The sequence below is a fragment of the Nomascus leucogenys genome, chromosome 9 (genome assembly GCF_006542625.1).
Source record: "Nomascus leucogenys isolate Asia chromosome 9, Asia_NLE_v1, whole genome shotgun sequence".
NCBI classification, from domain to species: Eukaryota; Metazoa; Chordata; class Mammalia; order Primates; family Hylobatidae; genus Nomascus; species Nomascus leucogenys.
In genome coordinates, this window is record NC_044389.1 from 77788126 (window position 1) to 77803512 (window position 15387).

Sequence of the window (15387 nt, forward strand, 5' to 3'; positions counted from 1 at the left end):
GTGCAATGGCGTGATCTTGGCTCACCACAACCTCCGCTTCCCGGATTCAAGTGATTCTCCTGCCTCAGCCTCCCGAGTAGCTGGGATTACAGGCACGTGCCATCATGCCCGGCTAATTCTGTATCTTTAGTAGAGACGGGGTTTCTCCATGTTGGTCAGGCTAGTCTCGAACTCCTGACCTCAGGTGATCCGCCTGCCTCGGCCTCCCAAAGTGCTGGGATTACAGGTGTGAGCCACCGTGCCTGGCAAGTTTTCCTACTGTTAAAGTTTGTTCTTACATTTTCTTAATTGGTAATGTTGAGGAATTCGTCATTATGGTGTCTGCATTCCATTGGATAACTTTAAGTCATCTAACAGTTCTTTTTAAAGCTGTCAAATGTTTATAATATGCCCAGACATGGTTATCTTTTCCCACTATTTGATTTTTTGATAATATTTTTTAGATACCAACATAAAATGTGCAAGGAGATATGTATTTTTTAAGTCTTTTAGGGATATGCTAGCAAAAATTTTAAAGAGCACTTCACAAGGGCATGAGAGGATAGTGGTTCTGTTACAAAGCAGGAAATTCTACCAGGGGAGAATGAGGAAGGCTGAGAACTGGGAAGACTAAAGAACAGGGTAATAGGAGTGGGAGTTGGAGGTCAGTGAATGGAACTCTCCAAATATTTCTCCTGGATGCCTCTGCAGTTGTGTTTATGCTGCACTTTCACAGAAGGCCAATGAGATTTTGCCAAAAGACACTCAAGTCCCAAGGCCGAAAGCCTGGGGATAGGACCCAGCTGTGCCATTCACTGAGTCTATGCTCTTCAGCAAGTCACATAAAATCATTCAACCTTATTTTTCTACTTCTACAACAAGAAAAGTAATATCTGTCCTAACTTCTTCATAGGTTCTTGTGAGGTTTGAAAAGCATACTATATATGAAAGCACTCTTGATGACTTCTGTACAACTCTAAGCTGGTGTTATGGTGATTTCTTCACAGAGTAAATAATTTATTCTGCAACATGTCCTTATTACTTTAAATAACTTACAAATTAAGATATAAGTTTAGTAAACAGGGAAGAATGATATCTAGCATAAAATAAAAGATACTTAAAAATATTTTCAACGGATACATTTTCCATTAAATTCTGTCCTAAAGACACCATCTATTTATACATATCCAGATGCTGGAACTCACTGTGTTCAGCATAACTGATCACTGTGGTTTGTTTCTTTCTCAGGCAACATGCTCTGGGGTGAGGATGCTGAGCAACAGTGTGATATAATTCTGTAAGGAACAATCTTCACATTGTGAGTCTTTATTCAACAATCAATGAAAGACCAACAAAAATAGGGTCATTCTACTTCAGCTGAAACGTGTTAGCAACTAGGAAAAAGGAGAACGTTTATTCAGAAGACACGAACTTGAGGGTTTACATGCCACTCCCAAGACCATGCCCAGTTGAAATCTTGCACTCAGAAATTCACTCACTGGTAACTTTCTAATCTTCATCCTTGTAGGCTTGTTGAGACCCTGGGTCACCAACAAAATACTCTATTTTTGTAATTTTCCTTAATCTGAGCAGATGGCATATGTCTGTTTCAACAAACTGAATAGTCCAAAAGATATCAACTACCCCAATGCTCTTTCTTTGAGTCTCAAGTAATCCAGAAACATGCCCACGTCTCTTCTATCCTAAAAACAAACCAACAACAAAATTAAGCCCGACACACCCACCCTCCCCAGCTATGCTTCAGACTTCTCTTTCCCTTAGTGGCTAAACTCCTTGAAAGAGTGAAATAGTCCCAATCCCTTTCTATGCACCTGCTCATTCACTCTTCCATTTAGCCATGTCTGGATTCCTGATCCCCACTCTACTCAAACTTCAAAGGTGATCAGTGGCCTTTCTCGTTGCTAAATCCAAAGGCATCTTCTCTTCTCTGTGGCGAACAGCTCCACTGTCCCTCTGAAAAGCCTCCCTCTGCTGTCTTTCCTGCCACTTGATTACCTGTTCTTTTGCAAACCTCTTTCACTGGTCCTTTTATAGCATCCAGCATTTTCATATAGTCCTTCTCAAGGATCTCCCTCTCTCTTTTTCTCCTCCTTCTACTTTATATCATGGTTCTTTGTCCTGCATCAGAATCACCTGGGGAGCGCTTAAGCCATCCTGATGCCTGGGGCCCCACCTTGAAAGGTTCTTATTTAATTGGGCAGACAAAGGGTCCAAGAATCAGTGTAAAAACTCTTCAGGTGACCTCAATGTGCAGCCAGGTTTGAGAATGAGCTATGCACTGGCTGAGTGACTTTATTCACTCTCAAGGCTGGCAACTCACAAATCATTATCTTCAGTCCCAACTTTTCTTAAGCTCTATTCATACTTCCAATTACTTTTTAGATAATTCCATCTGGATGCTCAACAAATACAAAAAAAATAATAAATGCTGAATATGATGTGATCGATTCACACCACAATAGGTGTGAATCCATCACAATATCTCCTCACATTGGCCTTCTCTGTATAAACTTTGTCCTCCGGTCTTATTCTTCTTCAATAATAAAGTCATTAATGGACGCTGGAGTTGAATTTCTCTTTTCCATTCAAAAATTTCTTAAAATTTTCATTATTTATGCAGTGTGTATAAATAATAACACACAACACAATGAAATGTGCTTTCTCTACTTTTAGAAAATTGATGAGATGGATGTGACACTTTTTAAATGAATGACTTCTCCCCAAATACATTTTGGCCTGGGGTTTATCTGATTAGCTTATGAAAATTATCAAATGAGATCACACAGACAATTTGTGTCATTTTAATGTAGCAAATTTTAAAAACATACAGGCAATAAAACTTTTTTTGTGATAAGGAAAACAGTGCTTTGGAGTCAGGCAGAGTTGGCTTTGAATCCCAGCCCTCCCACTAACTGAGCTTGCAGCATAAGCTCCCAGAATCATAATCTTCACCTGTACAAATGGAGGGTGCATACCTCCTGGGGTTGTAGGGGGATTTAAATGAGATATGAAAAGAAAGCACCTGGAATTAGGAGATCGTCAATAAGCGTAATTTAGTTGCCTCTTCCCTAGAACTAACTTGACCCTACACAAAGCTATACCTACCTAAATGTATTTTAAACAATGATGATTCAGTGCCCCTTAGTGTCTCTATTAAGAAGTACATATCTTCAGATTCATAATACCAAATTAACAATATCTTCCAAAAAAACACCTGAAAGAAATCTGACTTTCAATTTACCTGCTGCACAGGACTATAGGTAGTGGTTTATGAGTCTTCATTCATAAAATACTCCCAGTGAGGAAAGTGTCTTCTTATTTACAGCCTCAATCCCTGCTAGTGTTATGTGCAGAAGAGATGTCATATCTCTAGCCTTTCTACATGGGGACCAATTCCAGCTCTTGCAGTAGAAGGAGAAAGTGTTTAGAAATCCCTCCAAAAGTGAGGTCATTCAATTCTACTGATGCCTTCAGTCTGGTACAGTGTTCTCAAAATACTAACATGATTTTATTAACGAATACGAATGATTCCTAATTTGATTACAATTTTTAGGACTAGAGCTTATTGACACTATACGGTATGTTCCCAGAAAAGGTGTATAAAACTGCCATCCCTACTTGTGTGCAGTGTGATTTAAGGAGCAACTTATTATGGCTCCTAGACTCATGGTTTTATAGTTTCACTGTTACTTCTATTTTATAATAGTCAGAACCACTGGCTGCCTAAGTACTGTCAGGGAAAGAGAAGTTTTTCAGCAAAACATGGAGATCATTTTTCAATGGCTCAGGCTTCCATAATTTCTTCTGAGTAGCAACTCCAGCATTCAACAACCCTCATATTTCAAAAATGCTCTTATCTCTTTCCTAAATACTTTATTCTTCAGTTTAAATTTTTATTCATTTATAGTATCAGCAAAGACAGAGAAATATGGATTAACTTTTCCAGTGGGTTATCCATTTGTAGCTGGTCATTAAATATGGGATAAGTTATAATCCAGTTTAATCTTGACATTCCATAGTCATTTTCTCACCTTCATTCACTCCCCTCTCATCTTTATTATTAAACATCATAAAAATGAAGCTACCAAAGACAGATTCCCATGTTCTTGTATTTAGAGTGTACATAATGGGACCCCATTTAGATAAGACAGTTACTTTCCAAACAATATTTATTTCCAATAATTTTTCTCATGGTTTGTTATCAAAAGTTTTAAAATTATAACTATGCTCATGTTTTACTATTAAAAAACAGAAGACAAATATCTAGGGCAAAGTGATATAATTTTAAAAAAGGACAACTATGGCCTCTCCCTCAATGCTGCATTCTTCACGATGCCCTGGGCAGAAGGAATGTGTCCCAGGGTGATTGATATATTTGGGGGTTTCCTGGAATGTCTGACACTAGGAGTAGTAATCATAACTATTTTCCAATATATTTAATGTATTTTGAGTTGTTCCTTTTTAAAATAAGCAAATTAGTGTCACAGTAAGAAAAAAATTTATAATCTGACATTCAAGTCTTATTTTCTGTTTCTAACAGGAGGGACAATATATTCGTAATCACAATAATATAGACATTATGGTAACAAAGGATGATGTTTCACCTTTAGATGATACAAATACATAGCTGAATATCATTAAGCATTTAGGAATGTGAGCCATATTCGGCAGAAAGTATAGACTTTTAATTCCAATAAAACAAAAAGCTTTATCTTACGATACACTTTGACTACCTTCAAGAAGACTAATGTGTTGATTTTATAAGTGTCTTCCTCATACTTTTAGAATCAACACAAGCAGGAACTGCTTATATTATGAAATAATTGGACTATAACTCCGTCTCTTTCTAAAGCCTTGCCAAGTATGGAATGCAAATGCCAGTAAATAACAATACAAACAAAATCATTTTTCCCCATCAATCAGAACGCTCCAAAGTTCAGATATTATGGAAACATATAAGTAGAAATTATAACAAATTATAATCTGATTCTGATTTACATGTTTATAACACCTTCAATATGATCCTATAGGCTGAATTTTGTGATTTCTTTTAGCGTAACCTTTTACATAAAGTTGACTTTTTGAGAGTTTCAAATACTTAAGAACTTGTTTATTTCTTTAGTTCAGGATACATAGACAACATCCCTGCATTCTACCAAAAGGGCAATGTAATTTCTTGTTGTTGTTAAAAAGGAAGGAAAGACCAATTAAATTCTTTGCAGATACTTCAGTGATAGGTGGACTTTGGTCAGGACCATGCTAACAATAAGAGGTTCTCAGCTCCAAAAATCACTTTTGGCATCCTTTGCACGTCTGATATACAAACTTGTTAACCCTATGATTGGTTAAGGAATTGTCTAATCATATATGTCAATAATAGAGAGCAAAACATCTTGCAGTTTTCTTTCTTATTATACTCTCCTGTGAAAGACAGATGTGTTGTGTCTAATTATTCACTGATTGGTATCGGGAGAAACATTAACATAATTGGCACATTTGTTCTAATTAACGGAGGGAAACTGCCACATGCCACCCAACATGAAAAGTGAGTCCAGCAACCATTAGCTAGAAAACTCCACGTCTATCAGAAAGGTTACTCTGTTAAACTGAGGCCCACCAAGTCAGAGCACAGGTTGAAAATGATATAACAGAGTTGAGAACTGTGTGCACACCTAAAAGAATGGAGATTTAGCCTAGAATCATTGTCTATAGGTACATTAATCAAACAAATGGGAAAAGCAATTATGGGGCTATTATCAAATGTACACTCAGCCAAGCCAAGCTTCTCCAAGGAGCATTAGCTAGAAGCTGGGAATCTGCCAAGTTTTACTGACTGGTTTGGAAGTGACAAACCTGACGTTTTTGTGTATTTGTTTGTTTTAACTTTGTCCTTTACATCAGAGCTTCTCAAACTGCATTTTAGAATCACATGGAGAGCTTTAAAAAATCTTGATAACCTGACTGTATATCATGTCTATTAAATCAGAATCTCTAGGTGGGATATAAGCATTGGTAGTTTCTAACAATTCCCAGGTGATTCCACTGTGCCTCCACTTCTGAGAACTGGTACTGCAGAGTGGTTTGGTTTTTCTTTTTGTTTTCTGAGACAAGGTCTTGCTCTGCTGCCCCAGCTGGAGTGCAGTGGTGTGATGACGGCTCACCACAGCCGTGGCTTCGACCTCCCAGGCTCGAGTGATCCTCCCACCTCAGTCCCTGGAGTAGCACACACCGCCATGCCTGGCTAATTTTTATTTTTTTATTTTTTGTGGAGATAGGGTTCTCTTACGTTGCCCAGGCTGGTCTTGAACTCCTAGGCTCGAGTGATCCTACTGCCTTGGCCTCCCAAACTGCTGAGATTACAGTTATGAGCCACTGTGCCTGGTGAAAACTGGTTTGATGAACTTGCTAAGATTTTCATTAAGAGTTCTGGGTCTGAGATTCTAAGCTCCCAGATCGTGTTGATGTAGATAATCTATGCACCACAGTTAGAATAGCGAGGCCTTGACAATTTTTTTTTTTTTTTTTAAATGAGACCGAGTTTCACTCTTGTTGCCCAGGCTGGAGTGCAATGGTGCAATCTCAGCTCACTGCAACCTCTGCCTCCTGGGTTCAAGCGATTCTCCTGCCTCAGCCTCCCGAGTAGCTAGGATTACAGGCATGCGCCACCACACCCGGCTAATTTTGTATTTTTTTTTTTTTAGTAGAGATGAGATTTCACCATGTTGGTCAGGCTGGTCTCAAACTTTTGATCTCAGGTGATCCCACCTGCCTCAGGCTCCCAAAGTGCTGGGATTACAGGCGTGAGCCCCCGTGCCTGGCCAAGGCCTTAACAATTCTAAAAGATATTGATAGCTAATAGTCTTCTGTAGACTTTCACAGGCAGGTTTGGCTCTAATTGCTCTGGAGTTTGAAATCCTAGTATTATTTTCTTATTTCTCCCACTGGTGAAAGGTATCTCACCTTCCCTTGTGGGTGCTTTAAACAATCAAAAAAGTTCTCTACTGTGGATAATTATGCTGGATGTTCTCTCTTGCTAAAAACCAGAGGCTACTTTGTAGATTTTTGCTCCTCAGTTTTGGAATAAAACAAGTATCCATTCACTTCTGTGTTGACCACTGTGAAATATACTTTGCACCTTCCAGTAGGTTTGTGGAAGTCTGGGTATTTTTGTGCTTTAAAAAAATGTTGGTCTTTAAGCAAGCTGAAATTATATCTTTAGACAATGGTAAAAAAAATATAGCCAAAGGATAAAAATAGCAAGTGGAAAGTAGTGGCATTTTGCTCAGTTGTTGTTACTTCTGTAAAGGAAGGGCATTTGCCAAGAAAGGGAATTTGTTTTCCTGCTGGGGAAACACTCTCTTAATTGCACATATGTCTAGCTCATTGCTTTTGAGGGTTGAACATACATAGGCCATATTGTAGAGGTGAACTTGTCTTGAAATCTGAAAACTTCTAAAACCTAAGTTCAACTATGAGGAGATAAAAGCATGTTGACAAATGAACTAATACCAACAACAACCAAATAAAATAAAATAACCAAAACCTAAAGTAAAATGACTAGATATAATAGCACCATCCAAGGGAACAAAATGTCATTGAAGTGTCCTTAAAAGGCTAACTTTTCCAGGGCAAAAGGGCAACAAATTGACTAATCTGTAGCTAGTTCCTGACCAGTTTTTACTACAAACTTGCCTTTCAGGATAAGTAACTCTCAGCCTTTCTTCTTATTTACCAGTTAAAGGTGTTCAGGTCTATAGCTAAGTCTGACCGTCTTTAGAAAAATACGTGCTTTTTGCTCTCTCTGACTCCGTAATGAGTTTATGGTAGTGTGTGTAGGCATATAAAAATCATTGGAAGAAATCCCAAAGCAAGGGAACTTATTGAAGGAAAACCTTTTTTGAACAAATGAAGGCCAGCAAAAATTTCTGAAAACCCTCCTGCTCTGTGATTATGGGCACAGGTGAGGTCTTTGCCTGCTGCTGAATCTCTACTGAGATAGACAGTGCTCGAACACAGCTGAGGTTTATTAACCATTGATTTTAGATCATCTGAAAAAAGCTCATTCTAGTGGGTCTGCTGAACTTCCACATGGAACATTTCAGTTTCTTCTGAAAGACTAAATATTTTCTAGATTTTCGTCATTAAATAAACCCATAAAGGCATCCCTAAATCCATTCTTGCACTTCTAAAGTCTATTTTCCATGCAGCAACCAGAATGATCTTTTAAAGGTGTATGTCAGGTCTCGACAATTCCTTAATGTCTCCATTGGCTTTTCAGGCATTTAAAGAAAACTCCAAATCACTTACCGTCTCTGCAAGCCTGAGCCCTCGTTCCCTCTTTCCCGACTGAATGTCGTCCTGCCTTCCTCCTTGCTCACTGGGTCTCAGACACACTGGCCTCCTTTATAACCTTGTAACCAATCACCTCCTCCTGAGGGTACTTGTCCTTGTTGCTCCCATCACCTGGAGCTTTCTTACCCGGATCTTTTCAAGACTAGCTTCTTCCTTACCTTCAGATCTCAGCTCCATTACTGTCTCTTCAGATCGACTTTCCTTGTATTCTAAAGTCATCCTCAATCCCCAACAACCATCACCCTCTCTCATATGACCTTGCCTTATTTCCTTTAACTTGTAATTATCTGAAAATATCTCACTCACTTTTCTCACATTCTTGCTTATTGTTTTTCTCCTCGAGGGACTTAACTGACTCGTATTTCCTGCAACCAGAAAAATGTCTGGCACACCATGCATCTACAGTAAATATTTCTTATATAAGTGAATTGATGATTTTTAGAAATCTGCATTTTATACTATAGGCTTAAAGCAACCACTAAGTACATGCAGAAATCAAGCCACAGATGTATAATAAGTCAGATAAAATCTGTTATTTCTTTTGCTTTAAAATGGATGTTTATGTTGCTTAAACTTATTGCAATTTTAATTTGGCTTACAGTGTTTCTGGGCTTGTGGTGATCTCTGTGTATAACTATTAGAGGCAGCTATCAGAAAAAAATATGGGATTTTTCCCATACTTTTTCACCCCAAAAAATATGGGATGATCATAATAAGGTGACTTTGGCGACTGTTGGTTGGACCAAAGCAAAGCTTGAAGGCTGACTGCTAGTAAGGGAACCTAATACTTTTGAAAACCTCTCTTCAAGGCTGAGAATCATATCATAATCAAAACTCTGTCTTGTAGCTACACACATGGTAGGAGAAAATTCCAATGGGTCATTACTGGGCACTGAAAGCAACATCTCCCTCCAAACTAGTATTCAGATTCTTCTTTCCTCTCTGAACTCTTTTGCCTGCAAAGAGTGTAAAGCACCACTCTGGAGACAATATAGCTGCATGGAAATTCATCAATATGAAGTTCCTATTATGGAAGAATGGCAAGGAAACGTGAAGGACTCATGAAACAAAGTGTTCAGCAGCCACATTAATAATCAATTAGATGGAGAGCCACCTGATGCTGCACATTTGGCGGCGCCTCCAGCTGCCACCAGTTTTCTGCCCTGTCAGTATCAGCTTAAAAAAATCTGTTCCCTGTTTATCATGACTATACTCAGCAAAATACTCTATTCTTTTGCACCTCACCCCATATTTTCCCACTTGCTAATTAGAGATGCAAATATTGATAAATAAGATGACAGTTTCTAAGCACAACTGGGCCAATAAGTTGAACATTGTGCCCTGTTCCTCCAATTAAACTCCTATGAGAAATAGCTGGATTATAATTAGAGAAGCAGTTATCCCCTTGTTAAAGGTGAAACAAATCACAGGTTTTAGAGAAAAATTCAGCTTTGCTCCTTCTGCCATGCCAACAAATCTTATATCCATTGATGTTTTGATCCTAGTACTCTCCAAAAGAGATAATCTGATAAAGCATCTCTGAATATATTTCTGGCTCTCCATGTGACAGTAACATTTTCTAGGCATAAAATAAAATGAGCAAAGAGGATTAATTTCATAGAGTGCTGCTATTATGCTAGTGGAATAACCCAGCACCAGTTCCATGGGTGTATTAATTTTCTTGCTTCTTCAGGGAGATGGGGGGAAGGTTTATCTGTTGAAAGAAAGGCAAACGCCTCACCAGAAATGGAAGAAAACAATCATATTTTTGGCTTGATCCTAACAGAAGTGTTATTAAAGGAAACACTGAGCTATATCATTTTAGAGTATTCCTGGGATTTGTTTTTCTTTCTTTCACCTGGTTTACTTGAAAATTTTAACATTATTATTGACACCTCCCTTATAGTCCTGGAACTCAAGTGTCTCCCACTCCCAGTGGCCTTGGTTCCTGCTCCTAGTGGTTTGGAACCCTGCCCTCAGGGTTCAGACTGGTGGAGTCTGTCATCCCACACCAAGATCTCTCAATAGGATTGCATCTTCAGGGACGAGAAACATCCTTTTCCTAGAGCGTTCCATCTCCTGAGGTGCTGCCTCCATGTCACATCCAGCAGGGCCTCTTTCTGTCATTTAGTTAAATATACTTAGAGAATCTGCTAAGTGACTTATAACCTGCTGGCATTAGAGATAAAACATGAACAAAAAACTTTTTGCTCCTTATTTTATCATGAGCTTGTCAGGCAAGAAGAAGAGTAAACAGATAAATTTCAATACAATCAGTAGGCAGAGCTATATAAAATTGTGGCATGTGGGGGCTGCCATTTAGCCAGATACACTGGTTCATCCATGCCAGGTATTCAGTGTGGAAACAGTTCTGTATCTGTTGCTAAATTACTGAGTGTCCCTCACCCACAGGCCCTGGCTGGCTCCCTGGGATTTCTGGATACCCTGTGACCCGGTGGCTAAAGGGTTATATCTGATATAGCACTAGGCCCCCAAGAGTCTGCTCTTGTGCTAAGGAAGCCATGCAGTTATTAAATATTTGGAATAAAATCCCTAGCTATAAAGAAAGGACTTTAGGGAGAACAGAGGAAGGAGCAGCCAAGTCTAGAGTTCTGAAACTCTTGTGCTTCATCCCTAGGGTCCCCTCTTTTCTTATTGGAAAGGGCTTAGTCTAAAGAAGTATAAGGAGTCTTCGGTTGGCCTCTTCCTCCTCTGAGACTTACTTTGTCACACTCTTTCCTTGGGCTCTGAAAAGAAGACCTACCAAGAGTAGCCTCTTCCTCTTTGGGAGAAAATATAAGGGCTGGTCTAGTGTCCTGAGTCGGTAAGGACTGAATGAACAATAGTAGCTTTAAAGATCAGGGTAAGGGGCCAGGCATGGTAGCTCACACCTGTAATCCCAGCACTTTGAGAGGCTGGGGCAAGCAGACCACTTGAGGCATGGAGTTTGAGATTGGCCTGGCCAACATAGTGAAACCCCATCTCTACTAAAAATACAAAAACTAGCCACGCGTGGTGGTGTGTGCCTATAAGTCCAGCTACTCAGGAGGCTGAGGCACGAGAATTGCTTGAACCCGGGAGGTGGAGGTTGCAGTGAGCCAAGATCACGCCACTGCACTCCAGCCTGTGTGACAGAGCAAGACTCCATCTCAAACAAACCAAAACAAAACAAAACAAAACAAAACAAAACAAAACAAAACATCAGGGTAAGGGCAGCAGCACACCACGACTTGCTATAAATAGTTTCATTAACCAATTATTTGGTAGTGTTGTTGAAAGAGCATTTCCTTATTTTAAAGCTCACAATATTGTCTTCATTTGTAGCATGTGTGGACTCCAGCCAAAGCAACCGACTAGAGAATATAGGAGAGAATCTTGGTGACAGAAGCTTCCTCTCTGCATACCCCACAGTGCCAAGAAGAGGGGCAAGGTACTCAGTAAGAATTTTGAATTTAAGAGGTTGAGTTTGGTCTTGTGTGAATTAAAAAATTATAATAATAGTACCAATATTTCTTGAGTGCTTTTGACATGTTCTAAGTGATTGGCATATATTATCTCATTTAAACCTCACGACCACATTTTGCAAAGACACTATTATTATCTCCCCCTTATGGTTGAGGATACTTTGGTTCACAGTATTTAAATACCTTGGCCAAAGTAAAAAATGGTGATGTTTGGGTTTGAACCTGGAATTCTGTAAGAAAATCAGAAAACATTCTATGGTGGAGATTATAGGATGCCAAAATAGGGAAGAAGTAAAATGTTATTACCTTAGAAATGCCTATGCCATTATTTGTACCCAAAGTGGTATATCAAAACTAAGACTAGAGTTCTTGAAAAACTTACTTATTTGGAGAGAAAAGGAATTACTGCTTCCTGACATTCTGCAAAGAATGTACCTGACTACTTCCTCAATAGAACTAGACATATGCTTATAAAACAAAGATCAATTGAAACAATCAGCCATATGTTCATTGGACATATTTTGCCTGACTCTTTCTTGGAATCATTTGTCTTGGAGACAAAAGGAGCACAAATCCAGTCTGGCCTCATCTCCCAAAGACTGATCTAATTATTACAAAACACATGAGTTTTACCTGCTGGTTTTCCTTTAAGATCAATATTTCACTTTATCCTATTTTTATGCTTGAAGATTCTTTAAACAAATAAATGAAATATTAAATGATGAATGCATTTATATTAGAAGGAAAATTGTCTTATAATCCTTTAACTCACTAAGTTACCTTTCATCCCTTTCTTTTTTAATTTATCTGCTTCTCTTGAGCAAATGGCAGTTGTAATACGTCACGTTAAGGTATTCATTAGTTTTCTGATCTTGGTGATTTTAATAGTGTTGAAAAGAATCTACACAGGAATTTATTAGCTGCTCTTGAGCATGTATGTTTGATCTCTCTTCTGACTTTAAAAAATGAAAAAGAAATGCATATTAAATATTGTTCTTTGAATGTCAAATGGGTATATGACTTTTGAGCTTATCAAGTTTTAATTGGTCTCTTCCCTAGTGATGATACAAATAGAATTCACAGCCAATTAGTTTGCAGTCATGAATCTTTACTCCTTGACAAAGTGAACTACTTTGTCAAGAAGACTGAAAAAAATGAAGAAATTACTAAGATCTCCCCACCTAAAGTCTTTGCAAGGATCAGTTACCTTTTAGAAGCCCTGAGCAAAAATGATGCCATGGATACCCATGTTGCTCATGATCTGTTTTGGTCTTTAAGGTGGTTTCGTGGAGGAGGTGTGCATTAAAATTTTAGAAATACCATTAAGAAGACATATGTACTATTGTCATTATCAAAATGAAATATTGAATAGAGAAGAGTTTTATCCTTCCTAGTCGTATTAAATCATACTGTGTCTTGGTGCTGGGAGATAAGGTTTTGATGCTGTTGAATGAAATAGCTACTATCAAGCAAAGTCTCTGATACAATTGGCATGAGATACCAAATTAAGGCAAAAAATAGCTCTCTTTCAAAGTAAAAAAAAAAAAAAAGCAATTTCATTAAAATTTCCTTTGAGTTCTTTGCATTGACCCATAGAGATATGAATGGCTGTGATAGAAAAATGGAGTTATTTCATAAAGACTCTGCCTAAATTTTCAATTAATGAATTATTATTATTACTGTTAAAAGAACAATCAGATGTTCGAGTTTGTTGTCAGGGGACCAGTTAACTACCTGACCCCATCTTTACTTCTTGAAAAAAATTGAAAAACTATGAGAAATAAAATAGCAAGTACATTATTAATTATCAATTGCTTTTTGGACTATGTTGAAAGTCTCAATAGTATTATTTTTCACTTTCAGAGATAGGCACAACATCAGGGCTTAATTTTTAAAAATTCATATACATTGAACCCATATATGAGTCCAAATTGCAACAACTGAAGTATGCCTCTTTCAACACATGCAATAAAGAGTAAAACTTTCAAATGACTCAATGTAGTTTGGAGGCCAACAAGGACCACACCCAAACTGGCAACTATGCCACTTGTCAAATTAATGTGTGCTTGGGCTTGTAGGACACGGGGTCAGTTAGGGCAATAGTGTCAGATATATATAAGGATGTCTCCTAATAATCATTTAAAGGGTAACCTGTTTTTAGAGTTTAGGATTTATTTGTTAACAAATGAAAGACACAGTATTAGTTTTCCTCAACAGTGTGATCTAAGATGATGGTGAGTGCTTGCAATCTCTTCTGGGTCACAGAGTCCTCTTCCCCAAAGAGAGATATTTTCGAAGGACATGGTATTGTGTGTTGCTAATGAAAAGTCATGGTATGCATCTGATTTGTAATACTTCATTAGCAACCAATAGGCTTTGTTCTAGCAGAAACAAAAAGTGGAAAATGTAGGACTTGATGGAAAGTTTATAGGATGAAACTAATTGACACCTGTTAATCCTAAAACACGTTTTTATGCAAGCTGTGTGGGCATGGCTTTTAGGTATGTCTACGACTACATCATGGAATGGAAAATACCTACGTAAGGTGCACAGGCTCACAGAAACAGAAAAACACACTCTCTTCTTACACTCACATTTTTCGCATATCAGCAAGAACAATAATAAAATTGATGGCACATTGTTAAGTCATACCATCTCTCTCTATGATAAGTGCCAGATAAAATAAAGCAGTATTTCTGATTTCTTGAAAGAGAATGACAAAACTAAACCAAGCTGCCTCTGGCTTTGTCCAATGGGGCATTCTAATTGACTCCCAAGTCATTAATCAGTTCCCAATCAATCTATTTTGCCAGCAGCAGGCAGTTAGGACTCCATTACCAACCATTCATCATGCCATACCCTAATTCACTGCACCATTAGCCATGGATTAGGCCTCTGTTAGAATAACTTAGTGCCAATTGCTAAATGCAAAGAATTGTTGTTATTCACCTCAGCCACTGGGATCCCTTCAGGTGGTCGACACTGGAGTAAGACTTCCTGTTCCAAAGACACTTCCTTTCCTAGGGGTTCCTGCTCAAATGTCTTCCGTAGATCTGGAACGTAAAAGTGACAAAATACATGTCAAAATTAAATAACATTTATTCATTTACAGAGAGTACAAAACATTTTCTGGCTTAGTATTTTATCTGTGCTTTTAATTCTTTTTCTTTTTCTTTTTTTTTTTTTTTTTTTTGGGACAGGGTCTCACTCCGTGTCCCAGGCTGGAGTGCAGTGGTGTGATCATAGCTCACTGTAGTTTTGGACTCCTGGGCTCAAGTGATCCTCCTGCCTCAGCCTTCTGAATGGCTGGGACTACAGGTGCATGCTAGCGTGCTTGGCTATTTTTTTTTTTTTAATTTTTTGTAGAGATAGAGTCTCACTATGTTTCCCAGGCTGGTCTCAAACTCCTGACTTCAAGTGATCCTCCCACCTCAGCCTCCCAAAGTGCTGGGTCTATAGGTGCGAGCCATGGTGCCTGGACTTGTATTTTTGTTTAACCACATGTTGTTAGCACTTTATTATAATCTGGTGACTTATTATGTGGAATAAATTGTGAAATTCAGAGGCTATG

General features: G+C 38.3%; 1 protein-coding gene across 1 annotated transcript in view; it reads right to left on the reverse strand.

Annotated features, from left to right (window-relative positions):
* UNC5C (unc-5 netrin receptor C) overlaps nucleotides 1–15387 on the reverse strand; it is a 400199-nt gene that overhangs the window by 106474 nt on the left and 278338 nt on the right. The window contains exon 4 of the mRNA XM_030819147.1: nucleotides 14766–14869. Coding sequence (XP_030675007.1) covers nucleotides 14766–14869 — 104 coding nt within the window. The remainder of the gene's footprint in view (nucleotides 1–14765; nucleotides 14870–15387) is intronic.